The 21,242-nt window shown below is 47.5% G+C and overlaps 1 protein-coding gene across 1 annotated transcript in view; it reads left to right on the top strand.

Moving 5' to 3' along the window:
- The window catches only part of LOC129828548 (isthmin-1-like), a 76,178-nt gene that overhangs the window by 43,702 nt on the left and 11,234 nt on the right, over window positions 1-21,242 (top strand). The window contains exon 4 of the mRNA XM_055889571.1: window positions 14,414-14,557. Within this exon, the coding sequence (XP_055745546.1) occupies window positions 14,414-14,557 (144 nt within the window). The remainder of the gene's footprint in view (window positions 1-14,413; window positions 14,558-21,242) is intronic.

The following is a 21,242-nucleotide window of genomic DNA, read 5'->3' as shown; positions in this document are numbered from 1 at the left end:
CACCACTTTATTTTAAGAATGTGAAATGTCAGAAGAATAGTTGAGAGAATTATTTATTTAAGCTTTTATTTCTTTCATCACATTCCCAGTGGATCAGAAGTTTACATACACTCAATTAGTATTTGGTAGCATTGCCTTTAAATTGTTTAACTTGGGTCAAATGTTTCTCGTAGCCTTCCACATGCTTCCCATAATAAGTTGGGTGAATTTTGGCCCATTTCTCCTGACAGAGCTGGTGTAACTAAGTCGGGTTTGTAGGCCTCCTTGCTCGCACACACTTTTTAAGTTCTGCCCACAAATGTTCTATAGGATTGAGGTCTGGGCTTGTGATGGCCACTTCAATACCTTGACCATTTTGCCACAACTCTGGAAGTATGCTTGGGGTCATTGTCCATTTGGAAGTCTCATTTACGACCAAACTTTAACTTCCTGACTGATGTCTTGAGATGTTGCTTATCCACATACTTTTCCTGCCTCATGATGCCATCTATTTTGTGAAGTGCACCAGTCCCTCCTGTAGCAAAGCACCCCACAACATGATGCTGCCACCCCCGTGCTTCACGGTTGGGATGGTGTTCTTCGGCTTGCAAGCCTCCCTCTTTTTCCTCCAAACATAACGATGGTCATTATGGCCAAATAATTCTATTTTTGTTTCATCAGACCAGAGGACATTTCTCCAAAAAGTACATTCTTTGTCCCCATGTGCAGTTAAAAACCGTAGTCTGGCTTTTTTATGGTGGTTTTGGAGCAGTGGCTTCTTCCTTGCTGAGCGGCCTTTCAGGTTATGTCGATATAGGACTCGTTTTACTGTGGATATACATACTTTTGTACCTGTTTCCACCAGCATCTTCACAAGGTCCTTTGCTGTTGTTCTGGGATTGATTTGCACTTTTTGCACCAAAGTACGTTCATCTCTAGGAGACTTCCTGAGCGGTATGATGGCTGCGTGGTCCCATGGTGTTTATACTTGCGTACTATTGTTTGTACAGATGAACGTGGTACCTTCAGGCGTTTGGAAATTGCTCCCAAGGATGAACCAGACTTGTGGAGGTCTACAATTTTTTTCCTGAGGTCTTGGCTGATTTCTTTAGATTTTCCCATGATGTCAAGCAAAGAGGCACTGAGTTTGAAGGTAGGCCTTGAAATACATCCACAGGTACACCTCCAATTGACTCAAATGATGTCAATTAGACCATCAGAAGCTTCTAAAGCCATGACATCATTTTCTGGAATTTTCCAAGCTGTTTAAAGGCACAATGAACTTAGTGTATGTAAACTTCTGACCCACTGGAATTGTGATACAGTGAATTATAAATTAAATAATCTGTCTGTAAACAATTGTTGGAAAAATGACTTGTGTCATGCACAAAGTAGAGGTCCTAACCGACTTGCTAAAACTATAGTTTGTTAACAAGAACATTTGTGGAGTGTGTACCTAAGTTTATGTAAACTTCCGACTTCAACTGTATATTGTTAGTTTTTACTTCTGCTCTTTATTTACTCATTGCTATTGTCTCTTATTCTTATCTGTATATTTTGAAACTGCACTGTTGGTTAGGGGCTCATAAGTAAGCATTTCACTGTAAGGTCTACACCTGATGTATTTGGCAATTTGTGATTTAATAAAACACAATTTGATTTGATTTGACACAGAAATTCATTTTCTTAGGGATTAATCATGCGAGCACATTACTTTTTTTTTTATTGTGGCACAGCGTCAGTGAGATTCAAACCTATGATCTTCTATTCTCTATCCATGGAATTAGTCCACTGCACCACCAGGATGGAGCTAGCATGCCATGTTCATTTTGGTCTATTCAAACAGACCCCATTTTCAAAGGAAACAAAAACTACATTTACATTTTAGTCATTCAGCAGACGCTCTTATTCAGAGCGACTTACAGGAGCAATCAGGGTTTTCAGTAGTTCATTGTTTGTTTTTCCATGTAGCTGTGTAGTTAACCTGTCTAGGATGAGGGTGCCGCTAGCGGCACACCCCCCCACATTCCACTGAAAAGGCAGAGCGCGAAATTCAAAAAAAATATATTTTTTAAATATTTAACTTCACACATTAAAGTCCAATACAGCTAATGGAAGACACAGATCTTGTGAATCCAGCCAACATGTCCGATTTTTAAAATGTTTTACAGGGAAGACACAATATGTAAAGATGTAAATCTATTACCTAAAAATACATTAGCATAATCCACCATATTTTATTTGTCCACCAACACCAGTAGCTATCACCAATTCGGCTAAACTAAGATATTTATAGCCCCTAACCAAGAAAAAAACTCATCAGATGACAGTCTGATAACATATTTATGGTATGGGATAGGTTTTGTTAGAAAAATGTGCATATTTCAGGTAGCTGGCATAGTTTACAATTGCACCCACCGTCACAAATGGACTGGAATAATTACAATGAGCAACGTGTTTACCTAACTACTAATCATCAAACATTTCGTAAAAATACACAGCATACACTAATCGAAAGACACAGATCCTGTGAATACAGACAATATTTCAGATTTTCTAAGTGTCTTACAGCGAAAACACAATAAATCGTTATATTAGCATAGCACATGTGCAAACATTACCCAAGCATTGATTCTAGCCAAAGAGAGCGATAACGTAAACATCGCCAAAATATATAATTTTTTTCACTAACCTTCTCAGAATTCTTCAGATGACACCCCTGTAACATCACATTACAACATACATATACAGTTTGTTCGAAAATGTGCATATTTAGCCACCAAAATCATGGTTAGACAATGAGAAATGTAGCCCAGCTGGTGAGAAAATGTCCGTGCGCCATATTAGACAGTGATCTAGTCGTATACATAAATACTCATAAACGTGACTAAAAAATATAGGGTGGACAGCGATTGATAGACAATTTAATTCTTAATACAATCGCGGAATTACATTTTTTAAATTATCCTTACTTTTCAATACAGTTTGCGCCAAGCGAAGCTACGTCAAAAAACATGGCGTCCTAAGCCGCTAACATTTTTCGACAGAAACACGATTTATCATAATAAAAATGTCCTACTTTGAGCTGTTCTTCCATCAGTATCTTGGGCAAAGGATCCTTTCTTGGGTCTAATCGTCTTTTGGTGGAAAGCTGTCCTCTTGCCATGTGGAAATGCCAACTGCGTTCGGGATGAACTGGAAGCGTGCCCAGCGATTCACAGCGTTTCAGAAATAAATGTCCCAAAATCGCACTAAACGGATATAAATTGCTATAAAACGCTTTAAATTAACTACCTTATGATGTTTTTAACTCCTATAACGAGTAGAAACATGACCGGAGAAAGATTACTCCCAACACTAATGCTTGGAACAGGTGCGGGTCGGTGTCCTCCACGCGCATGACGCAGCTGCAAAAGAGTGACTAGCTACAGGGTTTTTTAATTTATAGTGCCTGTGATTGCGCAATCGACCCCATTCAAATCGTCATCACGTAAAGGCATCCAGGGGAAGACGTAAGCAGTGTCCGTATACTCATAGGAATAACATTGGCTTTAAAACTGACTCCAGAACAGTGGCCAAAATTTCTGAAATCTGACTCCATGTCAGGGAAATTGCTGTAGAATGGGTTCTGTTCCACTCAGAGACACAATTTCAACTCCTATAGAAACTATAGACTGTTTTCTATCCAATAATAATAATAATATGCATATTGTACGATCAAGAATTTTGTAGGAAGCCGTTTCAAAAATTACATGATTACCATAAATAGTGACAACAGCGCCCCCAGCTTTAACAGTTAAGTGTCTTGCTCAAGGGCACATCGGCAGAGTTTTCACCTAGTTGGCTCAGAGAATTCGAACCGCCGTCCTTTCAGTTACTGGCCTAACGATCTTAACCGCTAGGCTACCTGCCGCCCAGCACTCATTAAGATCAGGTGTGGCCAAGTAGTGGGCGTGACCAACACACCGGAACACATTTAACAAGATAGTGATTTGTTGACGCTGAGAACGGAATGTATATGTTTTTAAATAACATTCTTAGAATGTTCTTTGTACGTTACTAATATTTTGTTGTGTTTTTAAAGAAAGTTTTCTTAATGTTCTGAGAACATGACTTTAAATAGAACCACGAGGAAACCTGTATGAAACGTCATGCTGTAGTACTGAAATTCCCACATCAGAAACATATGGTTCTCAGAACGTTATGCGTTAGCTGGGTATCCTGCACCTTTCCCAGAATGTTATGCGTTAGCTGGGTATCCTGCACCTTTCCCCAGAACGTTATGCGTTAGCTGGGTATCCTGCACCTTTCCCAGAACGTTATGCGTTAGCTGGGTATCCTGCACCTTTCCCAGAACGTTATGCGTTAGCTGGGTATCCTGCACCTTTCCCAGAACGATATGCGTTAGCTGGGTATCCTGCACCTTTCCCAGAATGTTATGCGTTAGCTGGGTATCCTGCACCTTTCCCAGAACGTTATGTGTTAGCTGGGTATCCTGCACCTTTCCCAGAACGTTATGCGTTAGCTGGGTATCCTGCACCTTTCCCCAGAACGTTATGCGTTAGCTCGGTATCCTGCATCTTTCCCAGAACGTTATGCGTTAGCTGGGTATCCTGCACCTTTCCCAGAACGTTATGCGTTAGCTGGGTATCCTGCACCTTTCCCAGAACGTTATGCGTTAGCTGGGTATCCTGCACCTTTCCCAGAACGTTATGCGTTAGCTGGGTATCCTGCACCTTTCCCAGAACGTTATGCGTTAGCTGGGTATCCTGCACCTTTCCCCAGAACGTTATGCATTAGCTGGGTATCCTGCACCTTTCCCAGAACGTTATGCGTTAGCTGGGTATCCTGCACCTTTCCCAGAACGTTATGCGTTAGCTGGGTATCCTGCACCTTTCCCAGAACGTTATGCGTTAGCTGGGAATCCTGCACCTTTCCCCAGAACGTTATGCATTAGCTGGGTATCCTGCACCTTTCCCAGAACGTTATGCGTTAGCTGGGTATCCTGCACCTTTCCCAGAACGTTATGCGTTAGCTGGGTATCCTGCACCTTTCCCAGAACGTTATGCGCTAGCTGGGTATCCTGCACCTTTCCCAGAACGTTATGCGTTAGCTGGGTATCCTGCACCTTTCCCAGAACGTTATGCGTTAGCTGGGTATCCTGCACCTTTCCCCAGAACGTTATGCGTTAGCTGGGTATCCTGCACCTTTCGCAGAACGTTATGCGTTAGCTGGGTATCCTGCACCTTTCCCAGAACGTTATGCGTTAGCTGGGTATCCTGCACCTTTCCCAGAACGTTATGCGTTAGCTGGGTATCCTGCACCTTTCCCAGAACGTTATGCGCTAGCTGGGTATCCTGCACCTTTCCCAGAACGTTATGCGTTAGCTGGGTATCCTGCACCTTTCCCAGAACGTTATGCGTTAGCTGGGTATCCTGCACCTTTCCCCAGAACGTTATGCGTTAGCTGGGTATCCTGCACCTTTCGCAGAACGTTATGCGTTAGCTGGGTATCCTGCACCTTTCCCCAGAACGTTATGCGTTAGCTGGGTATCCTGCACCTTTCCCAGAATGTTATGCGTTAGCTGGGTATCCTGCACCTTTCCCAGAACGTTATGCGTTAGCTGGGTATCCTGCACCTTTCCCAGAACGTTATGCGTTAGATGGGTATCCTGCACCTTTCCCCAGAACGTTATGCGTTAGCTGGGTATCCTGCACCTTTCCCAGAACGTTATGCGTTAGCTGGGTATCCTGCACCTTTCCCAGAACGTTATGCGTTAGCTGGGTATCCTGCACCTTTCCCAGAACGTTGTGCGTTAGCTGGGTATCCTGCACCTTTCCCAGAACGTTGTGGGAAGGTTGTATGAAAAATGACCGTAGGACAAACCCCGCTCTAACTAGCTCAAATAAAATCTGGTTCTGTGCTAGCTGGCTGCTGGTCCTGCTGAGTGAGCTGTTCTGTGTTTCTGTAAGAGCTGCCACTAGTACACTTTAGGTGTAATTTGTGTATGGGGGTGTAGTGGCAGGGGAGGGGGGGGGGGGGGGGGGGTAGAGGAAGGGGCTACGCTGCTATCTAGACTTTAATCTGTGAAATTAAGACAATGTGTGGCAGATGTTGGTGAGGTGGTTAGTGTGTGTGTGTGTGTGTGTGTGTGTGTGTGTGTGCCGTGAGTTTAATGTAATAGTTTAGTACTCAGTTCAGCCAGAGGAAACGTTTCCATGTAATTCTCATTAAACTGATCCCTTCAATGATCATTGGAACGAAAGGGAATTTCTTGCCAGTTCAGCCCCATTTCCAAACAACACATTAACAGTCAGACAGCAGCAAAAGACGAGTATTTGATTTAAAACACTTCATTTGAGAGAATTACACAGATTTAAGTGCCCAGGGCGCACCCACCTCCCAGGGCCCACCCACCTCCCAGGGCCCACCCACCTCCCAGGGCCCACCAACCTCCCAGGGCCCACCAACCTCCCAGAACCCACCTCCCTCCCAGGACCCACCTCCCTCCCAGGGCCCACCAACCTCTAGGGATGGAGGTGTGACCAGGTACTAGGGATGGGGGTGTGACCAGGTACTAGGGACGGAGGTGTGACTAGGCACTAGGGATGGAGGTGTGACCAGGTACTAGGGACGGAGGTGTGACCAGGTACTAGGGATGGAGGTGTGACCAGGTACTAGGGACGGAGGTGTGACCAGGTACTAGGGACGGAGGTGTGACCAGGTACTAGGGATGGAGGTGTGACCAGGTACTAGGTATGAAGGTGTGACCAGGTACTAGGTATGAAGGTGTGACCAGGTACTAGGGATGGAGGTGTGACCAGGTACTAGGTATGAAGGTGTGACCAGGTACTAGTGACGGAGGTGTGTCCAGGTACTAGGGACAGAGGTGTGTCCAGGTAATAGGGATGGAGGTGTGACCAGGTACTAGTGACGGAGGTGTGTCCAGGTACTAGGGACAGAGGTGTGTCCAGGTAATAGGGATGGAGATGTGACCAGGTACTAGGGATGGAGATGTGACCAGGTACTAGGGACGGAGGTGTGACCAGGTACTAGGGATGGAGATGTGACCAGGTACTAGGGACGGAGGTGTGTCCAGGTACTAGGGATGGAGGTGTGACCAGGTACTAGGGATGGAGGTGTGACCAGGTACTAGTGACGGAGGTGTGTCCAGGTACTAGGGACAGAGGTGTGTCCAGGTAATAGGGATGGAGGTGTGTCCAGGTACTAGGGACGGTGGTGTAACCAGGTACTAGGGACGGAGGTGTGACCAGGTACTAGGGACGGAGGTGTGACCAGGTACTAGGGATGGAGATATGACCAGGTACTAGGGATGGAGGTGTGACCAGGTACTAGGGATGGAGGTGTGACCAGGTACTAGGGATGGAGGTGTGACCAGGTACTAGGGATGGAGGTGTGGCCAGGCACTAGGGATGGAGGTGTGACCAGGTACTAGGGATGCAGGTGTGACCAGGTACTAGGGATGGGGGTGTGACCAAGCACTAGGGATGGAGGTGTGACCAGGTACTAGGGATGGATGTGTGACCAGGTACTAGGGATGGAGGTGTGACCAGGCACTAGGGATGGAGGTGTGACCAGGTACTAGGGATGCAGGTGTGACCAGGTACTAGGGATGGGGGTGTGACCAGGCACTAGGGATGGAGGTGTGACCAGGTACTAGGGATGGATGTGTGACCAGGTACTAGGGATGGAGGTGTGACCAGGTACTAGGGATGGAGGTGTGACCAGGTACTAGGGATGGAGGTGTGACCAGGTGCTAGAGATGGAGGTGTGACCAGGTACTAGGGATGGAGGTGTTACCAGGTACTAGGGATGGAGATGTGACCAGGTACTAGGGATGCAGGTGTGACCAGGTACTAGGGATGGAGGTGTGACCAGGTACTAGGGATGGATGTGTGACCAGGTACTAGGGATGGAGGTGTGACCAGGTTCTAGGGATGGAGGTGTGACCAGGTACTAGGGATGGATGTGTGACCAGGTACTAGGGATGGAGGTGTGACCAGGTACTAGGGATGGAGGTGTGACCAGGTACTAGGGATGGAGGTGTGACCAGGTACTAGGGATGGAGATGTGACTAGGGATGGAGGTGTGACCAGGTACTAGGGATGGAGGTGTGACCAGGTACTAGGGATGGAGGTGTGACCAGGTACTAGGGACGGAGGTGTGACCAGGTACTAGGGATGGAGGTGTGACCAGGTACTAGAGATGGAGGTGTGACCAGGTACTAGGGATGGAGGTGTGACCAGGTACTAGGGATGGAGGTGTGACCAGGTACTAGGGATGGAGGTGTGACCAGGTACTAGGGATGGAGGTGTGACCAGGTACTAGGGATGGAGGTGTGACCAGGTACTAGGGACGGAGGTGTGACCAGGTACTAGGGACGGAGGTGTGACCAGGTACTAGGGATGGAGGTGTGACCAGGTACTAGGTATGAAGGTGTGACCAGGTACTAGGTATGAAGGTGTGACCAGGTACTAGGGATGGAGGTGTGACCAGGTACTAGGTATGAAGGTGTGACCAGGTACTAGTGACGGAGGTGTGTCCAGGTACTAGGGACAGAGGTGTGTCCAGGTAATAGGGATGGAGGTGTGACCAGGTACTAGTGACGGAGGTGTGTCCAGGTACTAGGGACAGAGGTGTGTCCAGGTAATAGGGATGGAGATGTGACCAGGTACTAGGGATGGAGATGTGACCAGGTACTAGGGACGGAGGTGTGACCAGGTACTAGGGATGGAGATGTGACCAGGTACTAGGGACGGAGGTGTGTCCAGGTACTAGGGATGGAGGTGTGACCAGGTACTAGGGATGGAGGTGTGACCAGGTACTAGTGACGGAGGTGTGTCCAGGTACTAGGGACAGAGGTGTGTCCAGGTAATAGGGATGGAGGTGTGTCCAGGTACTAGGGACGGTGGTGTAACCAGGTACTAGGGACGGAGGTGTGACCAGGTACTAGGGACGGAGGTGTGACCAGGTACTAGGGATGGAGATATGACCAGGTACTAGGGATGGAGGTGTGACCAGGTACTAGGGATGGAGGTGTGACCAGGTACTAGGGATGGGGGTGTGACCAGGTACTAGGGATGGGGGTGTGACCAGGCACTAGGGATGGAGGTGTGACCAGGCACTAGGGATGGAGGTGTGACCAGGTACTAGGGATGCAGGTGTGACCAGGTACTAGGGATGGATGTGTGACCAGGTACTAGGGATGGAGGTGTGACCAGGTACTAGGGACGGAGGTGTTACCAGGTACTAGGGATGGAGGTGTGACCAGGTACTAGGGATGGAGGTGTGACCAGGTACTAGGGAGGGAGGTGTGACCAGGTGCTAGAGATGGAGGTGTGACCAGGTACTAGGGATGGAGGTGTTACCAGGTACTAGGGATGGAGATGTGACCAGGTACTAGGGATGGATGTGTGACCAGGTACTAGGGATGGAGGTGTGACCAGGTACTAGGGATGGAGGTGTGACCAGGTACTAGGGATGGATGTGTGACCAGGTACTAGGGATGGAGGTGTGACCAGGTACTAGGGATGGAGGTGTGACCAGGTACTAGAGATGGAGGTGTGACCAGGTACTAGGGATGGAGGTGTGACCAGGTACTAGGGATGGAGGTATGACCAGGTACTAGGGACGGAGGTGTGACCAGGTACTAGGGATGGAGGTGTGACCAGGTACTAGGGATGGAGGTGTGACCAGGTACTAGGGATGGGGGTGTGACCAGGTACTAGGGATGGAGATGTGACCAGGTACTAGGGATGGAGGTGTGACCAGGTACTAGGGATGGAGATGTGACCAGGTACTAGGGATGGAGGTGTGACCAGGTACTAGGGATGGAGGTGTGACCAGGTACTAGGGATGGAGGTGTGACCAGGTACTAGGGATGGAGGTGTGACCAGGTACTAGGGATGGAGGTGTGACCAGGTACTAGGGATGGAGGTGTGACCAGGTACTAGGGATGGAGATGTGACTAGGGATGGAGGTGTGACCAGGTACTAGGGATGGAGGTGTGACCAGGTACTAGGGATGGAGGTGTGACCAGGTAATAGGGATGGAGGTGTGACCAGGTACTAGGGATGGAGATGTGACCAGGTACTAGGGATGGAGGTGTGACCAGGTACTAGGGATGGAGGTGTGACCAGGTACTAGGGATGGAGGTGTGACCAGGTACTAGAGATGGAGGTGTGACCAGGTACTAGGGATGGAGGTGTGACCAGGTACTAGGGATGGAGATGTGACCAGGTACTAGGGATGGAGGTGTGACCAGGTACTAGGGATGGAGGTGTGACCAGGTACTAGGGACGGAGGTGTGACCAGGTACTAGGGATGGAGGTGTGACCAGGTACTAGGGATGGAGGTGTGACCAGGCACTAGGGATGGAGGTGTGACCAGGTACTAGGGATGGAGGTGTGACCAGGTACTAGGGATGGAGGTGTGACCAGGTACTAGGGATGGAGGTGTGACCAGGTACTAGGGATGGAGGTGTGACCAGGTACTAGGTATGGAGGTGTGACCAAGTACTAGGGATGGAGATGTGTCCAGGTACTAGTGATGGAGGTGTGTCCAGGTAATAGGGACGGAGGTGTGACCAGGTACTAGGGATGGAGATGTGTCCAGGTACTAGTGATGGAGGTGTGACCAGGTACTAGGGACAGAGGTGTGACCAGGTACTAGGGATGGAGGTGTGACCAGGTACTAGGGATGGGGGTGTGACCAGGTACTAGGGATGGAGGTGTGACCAGGTACTAGGGATGGAGGTGTGACCAGGTACTAGGGATGGAGATGTGACCAGGTACTAGGGATGGAGGTGTGACCAGGTACTAGGGACGGAGGTGTGACTAGGTACTAGGGATGGAGGTGTGACCAGGTACTAGGGATGGAGGTATGACCAGGTACTAGGGACGGAGGTGTGACCAGGTACTAGGGATGGAGGTGTGACCAGGTACTAGGGATGGAGGTGTGACCAGGTACTAGGGATGGGGGTGTGACCAGGTACTAGGGATGGAGATGTGACCAGGTACTAGGGATGGAGGTGTGACCAGGTACTAGGGATGGAGGTGTGACCAGGTACTAGGGATGGAGGTGTGACCAGGTACTTGGGATGGAGGTGTGACCAGGTACTAGGGATGGAGGTGTGACCAGGTACTAGGGATGGAGGTGTGACCAGGTACTAGGGATGGAGATGTGACTAGGGATGGAGGTGTGACCAGGTACTAGGGATGGAGGTGTGACCAGGTACTAGGGATGGAGGTGTGACCAGGTAATAGGGATGGAGGTGTGACCAGGTACTAGGGATGGAGATGTGACCAGGTACTAGGGATGGAGGTGTGACCAGGTACTAGGGATGGAGGTGTGACCAGGTACTAGGGATGGAGGTGTGACCAGGTACTAGAGATGGAGGTGTGACCAGGTACTAGGGATGGAGGTGTGACCAGGTACTAGGGATGGAGATGTGACCAGGTACTAGGGATGGAGGTGTGACCAGGTACTAGGGATGGAGGTGTGACCAGGTACTAGGGACGGAGGTGTGACCAGGTACTAGGGATGGAGGTGTGACCAGGTACTAGGGATGGAGGTGTGACCAGGCACTAGGGATGGAGGTGTGACCAGGTACTAGGGATGGAGGTGTGACCAGGTACTAGGGATGGAGGTGTGACCAGGTACTAGGGATGGAGGTGTGACCAGGTACTAGGGATGGAGGTGTGACCAGGTACTAGGTATGGAGGTGTGACCAAGTACTAGGGATGGAGATGTGTCCAGGTACTAGTGATGGAGGTGTGTCCAGGTAATAGGGACGGAGGTGTGACCAGGTACTAGGGATGGAGATGTGTCCAGGTACTAGTGATGGAGGTGTGACCAGGTACTAGGGACAGAGGTGTGACCAGGTACTAGGGATGGAGGTGTGACCAGGTACTAGGGATGGGGGTGTGACCAGGTACTAGGGATGGAGGTGTGACCAGGTACTAGGGATGGAGGTGTGACCAGGTACTAGGGATGGAGATGTGACCAGGTACTAGGGATGGAGGTGTGACCAGGTACTAGGGACGGAGGTGTGACTAGGTACTAGGGATGGAGGTGTGACCAGGTACTAGGGACGGAGGTGTGACTAGGTACTAGGGATGGAGGTGTGACCAGGTACTAGGGACGGAGGTGTGACCAGGTACTAGGGATGGAGGTGTGACCAGGTACTAGGGATGGAGGTGTGACTAGGTACTAGGGATGGAGGTGTGACCAGGTACTAGGGGTGGAGATGTGACCAGGTACTAGGGATGGAGGTGTGACCAGGTACTAGGGATGGAGGTGTTACCAGGTACTAGGGCCTGGTCAAACAGGAAATCGGACACAGAGTTTTAATTGTTAAAAAGAGGGAGATCTCAGCTTTCCAGTGCTGTCACGTTTATTTCAACTCCTACACGTGGCATCATTTTAAATAGGCTACAACCAGAGTTTCCAGGTTTACGCAGAAGTACATCTTGAAGTGGCAATGCCATCTTGAAGTGGAAATGCCATCTTGAAGTGGCAATGCCATCTTGAAGGGGGCAATGCCATCTTGAAGTGGCAATGACATCTTGAAGTGGGCAATGACATCTTGAAGGGACAATGACATCTTAAAGTGGGCAATGCCATCTTAAAGGGGCAATGACATCTTGAAGGGGCAATGACATCTTGAAGGGGCAATGACATCTTGAAGTGGGCAATGACATCTTGAAGTGGGCAATGACATCTTGAAGGGGCAATGACATCTTGAAGTGGGCAATGCCATCTTGAAGTGGGCAATGCCATCTTGAAGTGGCAATGACATCTTGAAGGGGGCAATGACATCTTGAAGTGGGCAATGACATCTTGAAGGGGCAATGACATCTTGAAGTGGGCAATGACATCTTGAAGGGGCAATGACATCTTGAAGTGGGCAATGACATCTTGAAGGGGCAATGCCATCTTGAAGTGGCAATGACATCTTAAAGTGGGCAATGACATCTTAAAGTGGGCAATGACATCTTAAAGGGGCAATGCCATCTTAAAGGGGCAATGCCATCTTAAAGGGGCAATGCCATATTTTGTAACATAAAAAAATATATATGTATATATATATATTTAAAATAATGAATTATAATTAATAAATGATCAAATTAAATATATTGAAGGTTCTAAAAGCTAATAATACTTATATGGTATTGTTAAAGCTATTGATATAAGGCCGACTTACTAAAGTGTTGACAATGGGGTGGTCAACTGCTGTTCGTTTAACACCTGCTTCGTTCTTCTGGCAGTTAGCAGACTCTTCAAGAAGTCATCTGTAGCTCAGTTGCTAAACAATACATTTTTTTGAATAAATGACATACTGCCATTCACGAAGAGATTTGAAAATACTGAAATTCCTTCAGGGATTTAACTGATAAAAAAAATATATATATTTAAATTTCTTTTTATAATATGAAGAACAAATTGTGACAATTCTTATTTCACAGTAAAACTGTAAATATTACTTTAATCTCAAGAGAAGATGGATTTAATGTTAAAGGATTAATGTTCTTTTACTTAGAAAATAGTCTTGAACATAAAGACCTAGACCAAAACAACTAACAATACACTGAATTCATACATTTTCAGTCATTTTTTGTACCACAACTAATTTCACCAACCTGCGAGGTAAACTCATTAAAGTATGTAATCATTTAGCTGTGTATTTAGAATGGAAGCAAGTCATTAGAATGTATTGTTCGAAAACAATATCCTCTGGTGGGGTCATGCCCCCGGAACCCCCTAGAACGCCCTGGCTTACCCAGAACGCCCTGGCTTGCTCAGAACGCCCTGGCATGCCCCCAGAACGCCCTGGCTTACCCAGAACGCCCTGGCTTACCCAGAACACCCTGGCTTACCCAGAACGCCCTGGCTTGCCCAGAACGCCCTGGCTTGCCCCCAGAACCCCCTAGACAGCCCAGAACGCCCTGGCTTACCCAGAACGCCCTGGCTTGCCCAGAACGCCCTGGCTTGCCCCCAGAACCCCCTAGACAGCCCAGAACGCCCTGGCTTGCCCCCAGAACCCCCTAGACAGCCCAGAACGCCCTGGCTTGCCCAGAACGCCCTGGCTTGCCCCCAGAACCCCCTAGACAGCCCAGAACGCCCTGGCTTGCCCCCAGAACCCCCTAGACAGCCCAGAATGCCCTGGCTTGCTACTTTTTCTGTTTGGCTAGCTACTCTGTGTACTGTCTTATACTGACAGTGTTTTCTCTCTCTCTCTCGCTCTGTTTCTGCTTCTCTCTCCCTCTCTTTCTATCTCTGTGTTTCTCTTTCTGTGTTTCTCTCTCTCTCTCGCTCTGTTTCTGCTTCTCTCTCCCTCTCTTTCTATCTCTGTGTTTCTCTTTCTGTGTTTCTCTCTCGCTCTGTTTCTGCTTCTCTCTCCCTCTTCCTCCAGACTATATAGACGGAGACGGTGGCTGGAGTAACTGGTCTCCGTGCAGTGTGACCTGTGGGAACGGGAACCAGAAGAGGACCAGGTCATGTGGTTACGCCTGCAGCGCCACCGAGTCACGCACCTGTGACATGCCACCCTGTCCAGGTGAGGAGGGAGGGTGTGTGTGTGTGTGTGTGTGTGGATCCAGGGTTGTAATCATTAGTCCAAACCGTAGAAAACAGTTGCGATTAAAGAGTTTATATTGGACAAATTCAGGTAGGTCCCTCCTCCCTTTTGTTGTGTTTGGTTCCTAGTGAATACACCCCTGGGCATCTGTTAAATGTTCTTCTAAAGGGGTTTTCTACTTGAGTCGACATCTGCAGCATTTACAGCCAACGGGATCTTCGTGAACGTCGGGGAAATTGCCTTTAAAAGTCTATCGCTGTGCACAGGTCATTCATCTGTGTTTGAATCCTGGCCTGCTTAGTTTACCAGCATTTCAGTCATGAAATATGTATTGGGGTTTATTATGGATCCCCATTAGTTCCTGCCAAGGCAGCAGCTACTCTTCCTGGGGTTTGTTATGGATCTCCATTAGTTCCTGCCAAGGCAGCAGCTACTCTTCCTGGGGTTTGTTATGGATCTCCATTAGTTCCTGCCAAGACAGCAGCTACTCTTCCTGGGGTTTATTATGGATCCCCATTAGTTCCTGCCAAGGCAGCAGCTACTCTTCCTGGGGTTTATTATGGATCCCCATTAGTTCCTGTCAAGGCAGCAGCTACTGTTCCTGGGGTTTATTATGGATCCCCATTAGTTCCTGCCAAGGCAGCAGCTACTCTTCCTGAGGTTTATTATGGATCCCCATTAGTTCCTGTCAAGGCAGCAGCTACTCTTCCTGGGGTTTATTATGGATCCCCATTAGTTCCTGTCAAGGCAGCAGCTACTCTTCCTGGGGTTTATTATGGATCCCCATTAGTTCCTGCCAAGGCAGCAGCTACTCTTCCTGGGGTTTATTATGGATCTCCATTAGTTCCTGCCAAGACAGCAGCTACTCTTCCTGGGGTTTATTATGGATCCCCATTAGTTCCTGTCAAGGCAGCAGCTACTCTTCCTGGGGTTTATTATGGATCCCCATTAGTTCCTGCCAAGGCAGCAGCTACTCTTCCTGGGGTTTATTATGGATCCCCATTAGTTCCTGCCAAGGCAGCAGCTACTCTTCCTGGGGTTTGTTATGGATCTCCATTAGTTCCTGCCAAGACAGCAGCTACTCTTCCTGTGGTTTATTATGGATCCCCATTAGTTCCTGCCAAGGCAGCAGCTACTCTTCCTGGGGTTTGTTATGGATCTCCATTAGTTCCTGCCAAGGCAGCAGCTACTCTTCCTGGGGTTTATTATGGATCCCCATTAGTTCCTGGAAAGACAGCAGCTACTCTTCCTGGGGTTTATTATGGATCCCCATTAGTTCCTGACAAGGCAGCAGCTACTCTTCCTGGGGTTTATTATGGATCCCCATTTAGTTCCTGGAAAGACAGCAGCTACTCTTCCTGGGGTTTATTATGGATCCCCATTAGTTCCTGACAAGGCAGCAGCTACTCTTCCTGGGGTTTATTATGGATCCCCATTAGTTCCTGTCAAGGCAGCTGCTACTCTTCCTGGGGTTTATTATGGATCCCCATTAGTTCCTGTCAAGGCAGCAGCTACTCTTCCTGGGGTTTATTATGGATCCACATTAGTTCCTGTCAAGGCAGCAGCTACTCTTCCCGATTATCCGACAACATTAAGGCAGTTATAAACAATGTAAAACATTACAATACATTCACAACTCATTGTGTTTCCTCAGGCCACTATTGTATTACCACATATCTACAACACAACATCCATGTGTATGTCTCTTCTCAGTCCCCGCTGTTCCATAAGGTGTATTTTTATCTGTTTTTTAAATCTGATTCTCCTGCTGCATCAGTTGTCTGATGTGGAATAGAGTTCCATGTAGTCATGGCTCTATGTAGTACTGTGGAATAGAGTTCCATGTAGTCATGGCTCTATGTAGTACTGTGGAATAGAGTTCCATGTAGTCATGGCTCTATGTAGTACTGTGGAATAGAGTTCCATGTAGTCATGGCTCTATGTAGTACTGTGGAATAGAGTTCCATGTAGTCATGGCTCTATGTAGTACTGTGGAATAGAGTTCCATGTAGTCATGGCTCTATGTAGTACTGTGGAATAGAGTTCCATGTAGTCATGGCTCTATGTAGTACTGTGGAATAGAGTTCCATGTAGTCATGGCTCTATGTAGTACTGTGCGCCTCCCATAGTCTGTTCTGGACTTGGGGATTGTGAAGAGACCTCTGGTGGCATGTCTTGTGGGGTATTCATGGGTGTCTGAGGTGTGTGTTAGTAGTTTAAACAGACCTCTGGTGGCATGTCTTGTGGGGTATGATGGGTGTCTGAGCTGTGTGTTAGTAGTTTAAACAGACCTCTGGTGGTATGTCTTGTGGGGTATTTATGGGTGTCTGAGCTGTGTGTTAGTAGTTTAAACAGACCTCTGGTGGTATGTCTTGTGGGGTATTCATGGGTGTCTGAGCTGTGAGCCAGTAGTTTAAACAGACCTCTGGTGGTATGCCTTGTGGGGTATTCATGGGTGTCTGAGCTGTGAGCTAGTAGTTTAAACAGACCTCTGGTGGCATGTCTTGTGGGGTATGCATGGGTGTCTGAGCTGTGTGCTAGTAGTTTAGACAGACAGCTCAGTGCATTCAACATGTCAACACTTCACACAAATACAAGTAGTGATGAAATCAATCTCTCCTCTACTTTGAGCCAGGAGATATTGACATGCATATTATTAATGGCAGCTCTCCTGGTACATATAAGGGCCAGCCGTGCTGCCCTGTTTGTGGCACCTGACCACACCACTGAACAGTAGTCTAGGTGCAACAACTAGGGCCTGTAGGACCTGCCTTGTTGATAGTGTTGTTAAGAAGGTAGAAACTAGGGCCTGTAGGGACCTGCCTTGTTGATAGTGTTGTTAAGAAGGTAGAAACTAGGGCCTGTAGGACCTGCCTTGTTGATAGTGTTGTGAAGGTAGAAACTAGGGCCTGTAGGGACCTGCCTTGTTGATAGTGTTGTTAAGAAGGTAGAAACTAGAGCCTGTAGGACCTGCCTTGTTGAAAGTGTTGTGAAGGTAGAAACTAGGGCCTGTAGGACCTGCCTTGTTGATAGTGTTGTTAAGAAGGTAGAAACTAGGGCCTGTAGGCCCTGCCTTGTTGATAGTGCTGTTAAGAAGGTAGAAACTAGGGCGTGTAGGACCTGCCTTGTTGACAGTGCTGTTAAGAAGGTAGAAACTAGGGCCTGTAGGACCTGCCTTGTTGATAGTGCTGTTAAGAAGGTAGAAACTAGGGCCTGTAGGACCTGCCTTGTTGATAGTGCTGTTAAGAAGGTAGAAACTAGGGCCTGTAGGACCTGCCTTGTTGATAGTGCTGTTAAGAAGGTAGAAACTAGGGCCTGTAGGACCTGCCTTGTTGATAGTGTTGTTAAGAAGGTAGAAACTAGGGCCTGTAGGACCTGCCTTGTTGATAGTGTTGTTTAGAAGGTAGAAACTAGGGCCTGTAGGACCTGCCTTGTTGATAGTGTTGTTAAGAAGGTAGAAACCAGGGCCTGTAGGACCTGCCTTGTTGATAGTGTTGTTAAGAAGGTAGAAACTAGGGCCTGTAGGACCTGCCTTGTTGACAGTGTTGTTAAGAAGGTAGAGACTAGGGCCTGTAGGACCTGCCTTGTTGATAGTGTTGTTAAGAAGGTAGAAACTAGAGCCTGTAGGACCTGCCTTGTTGATAGTGTTGTTAAGAAGGTAGAAACTAGGGCCTGTAGGACCTGCCTTGTTGATAGTGTTGTTAAGAAGGTAGAAACTAGGGCCTGTAGGACCTGCCTTGTTGATAGTGTTGTTAAGAAGGAAGAAACTAGGGCCTGTAGGACCTGCCTTGTTGATAGTGTTGTTAAGAAGGTAGAAACTAGGGCCTGTAGGACCTGCCTTGTTGATAGTGCTGTTAATAAGGTAAAAACTAGGGCCTGTAGGACCTGCCTTGTTGATAGTGTTGTTAAGAAGGTAGAAACTAGGGCCTGTAGGACCTGCCTTGTTGATAGTGTTGTTAAGAAGGTAGAAACTAGGGCCTGTAGGACCTGCCTTGTTGATAGTGTTGTTAAGAAGGCAGAAACTAGGGCCTGTAGGACCTGCCTTGTTGATGGTGGTGTTAAGAAGGCTGAAACTAGGGCCTGTAGGACCTGCCTTGTTGATAGTGTTGTTAAGAAGGTAGAAACTAGAGCCTGTAGGACCTGCCTTGTTGATAGTGTTGTTAAGAAGGTAGAAACTAGGGCCTGTAGGACCTGCCTTGTTGATAGTGCTGTTAATAAGGTAGAAACTAGGGCCTGTAGGACCTGCCTTGTTGATAGTGTTGTTAAGAAGGTAGAAACTAGGGCCTGTAGGACCTGCCTTGTTGATAGTGTTGTTAAGAAGGTAGAAACTAGGGCCTGTAGGACCTGCCTTGTTGATAGTGTTGTTAAGAAGGCAGAAACTAGGGCCTGTAGGACCTGCCTTGTTGATGGTGGTGTTAAGAAGGCTGAAACTAGGGCCTGTAGGACCTGCCTTGTTGATAGTGTTGTTAAGAAGGTAGAAACTAGAGCCTGTAGGACCTGCCTTGTTGATAGTGTTGTTAAGAAGGTAGAAACTAGGGCCTGTAGGACCTGCCTTGTTGATAGTGTTGTTAAGAAGGTAGAAACTAGAGCCTGTAGGACCTGCCTTGTTGATAGTGCTGTTAAGAAGGTAGAAACTAGGGCCTGTAGGACCTGCCTTGTTGATAGTGTTGTTAAGAAGGTAGAAAATAGGGCCTGTAGGACCTGCCTTGTTGATAGTGTTGTTAAGAAGGTAGAAACTAGGGCCTGTAGGACCTGCCTTGTTGATAGTGTTGTTAAGAAGGTAGAAACTAGGGCCTGTAGGACCTGCCTTGTTGATAGTGTTGTTAAGAAGGTAGAAACTAGGGCCTGTAGGACCTGCCTTGTTGATAGTGTTGTTAAGAAGGTAGAAACTAGGGCCTGTAGGACCTGCCTTGTTGATAGTGTTGTTAAGAAGGTAGAAACTAGGGCCTGTAGGACCTGCCTTGTTGATAGTGTTGTTAAGAAGGTAGAAACTAGGGCCTGTAGGACCTGCCTTGTTGATAGTGTTGTTAAGAAGGTAGAAACTAGGGCCTGTAGGACCTGCCTTGTTGATAGTGTTGTTAAGAAGGTAGAAACTAGGGCCTGTAGGACCTGCCTTGTTGATAGTGTTGTTAAGAAGGCAGAAACTAGGGCCTGTAGGACCTGCCTTGTTGATAGTGTTGTTAAGAAGGTAGAAACTAGAGCCTGTAGGACCTGCCTTGTTGATAGTGTTGTTAAGAAGGTAGAAACTAGGGCCTGTAGGACCTGCCTTGTTGATGGTGTTGTTAAGAAGGCAGAAACTAGGGCCTGTAGGACCTGCCTTGTTGATGGTGGTGTTAAGAAGTTTGAAACTAGGGCCTGTAGGACCTGCCTTGTTGATAGTGTTGTTAAGAAGGTAGAAACTAGAGCCTGTAGGACCTGCCTTGTTGATAGTGTTGTTAAGAAGGTAGAAACTAGGGCCTGTAGGACCTGCCTTGTTGATAGTGTTGTTAAGAAGGTAGAAACTAGGGCCTGTAGGACCTGCCTTGTTGAAAGTGTTGTTAAGAAGGTAGAAACTAGGGCCTGTAGGACCTGCCTTGTTGATAGTGTTGTTAAGAAGGTAGAAACTAGGGCCTGTAGGACCTGCCTTGTTGATATTGTTGTTAAGAAGGTAGAAACTAGGGCCTGTAGGACCTGCCTTGTTGATAGTGTTGTTAAGAAGGTAGAAACTAGGGCCTGTAGGGACCTGCCTTGTTGATAGTGTTGTTAAGAAGGCAGAAACTAGGGCCTGTAGGACCTGCCTTGTTGATCGTGTTGTTAAGAAGGTAGAAACTAGGGCCTGTAGGACCTGCCTTGTTGATAGTGTTGTTAAGAAGGTAGAAACTAGGGTCTGTAGGACCTGCCTTGTTGATAGTGTTGTTAAGAAGGTAGAAACTAGGGCCTGTAGGACCTGCCTTGTTGATAGTGTTGTTAAGAAGGTAGAAACTAGAGCCTGTAGGACCTGCCTTGTTGATAGTGTTGTTAAGAAGGTAGAAACTAGGGCCTGTAGGACCTGCCTTGTTGATAGTATTGTTAAGAAGGTAGAAACTAGGGCCTGTAGGACCTGCCTTGTTGATAGTGTTGTTAAGAAGGTAGAAACTAGGGCCTGTAGGACCTGCCTTGTTGATAGTGTTGTTAAGAAGGTAGAAACTAGGGCCTGTAGGACCTGCCTTGTTGACAGTGTTGTTAAGAAGGTAGAAACTAGGGCCTGTAGGACCTGCCTTGTTGATAGTGTTGTTAAGAAGGTAGAAACTAGGGCCTGTAGGACCTGTCTTGTTGATAGTGTTGTTAAAGAAGGTAGAAACTAGGGCCTGTAGGACCTGCCTTGTTGATAGTGTTGTTAAGAAGGTAGAAACTAGGGCCTGTAGGACCTGCCTTGTTGACAGTGTTGTTAAGAAGGTAGAAACTAGGGCCTGTAGGACCTGCCTTGTTGACAGTGTTGTTAAGAAGATAGAAACTAGGGCCTGTAGGGACCTGCCTTGTTGATAGTGTTGTTAAGAAGGTAGAAACTAGGGCCTGTAGGACCTGCCTTGTTGATAGTGTTGTTAAGAAGGTAGAAACTAGGGTCTGTAGGACCTGCCTTGTTGATAGTGTTGTTAAGAAGGTAGAAACTAGGGCCTGTAGGACCTGCCTTGTTGATAGTGTTGTT

The sequence above is a fragment of the Salvelinus fontinalis genome, chromosome 30 (assembly GCF_029448725.1).
Source record: "Salvelinus fontinalis isolate EN_2023a chromosome 30, ASM2944872v1, whole genome shotgun sequence".
In the NCBI taxonomy this organism is placed as follows: Eukaryota; Metazoa; Chordata; class Actinopteri; order Salmoniformes; family Salmonidae; genus Salvelinus; species Salvelinus fontinalis.
The sequence above is the reverse complement of the archived record's forward strand: the minus strand, read 5'-3'. Positions and strand labels throughout refer to the sequence as shown.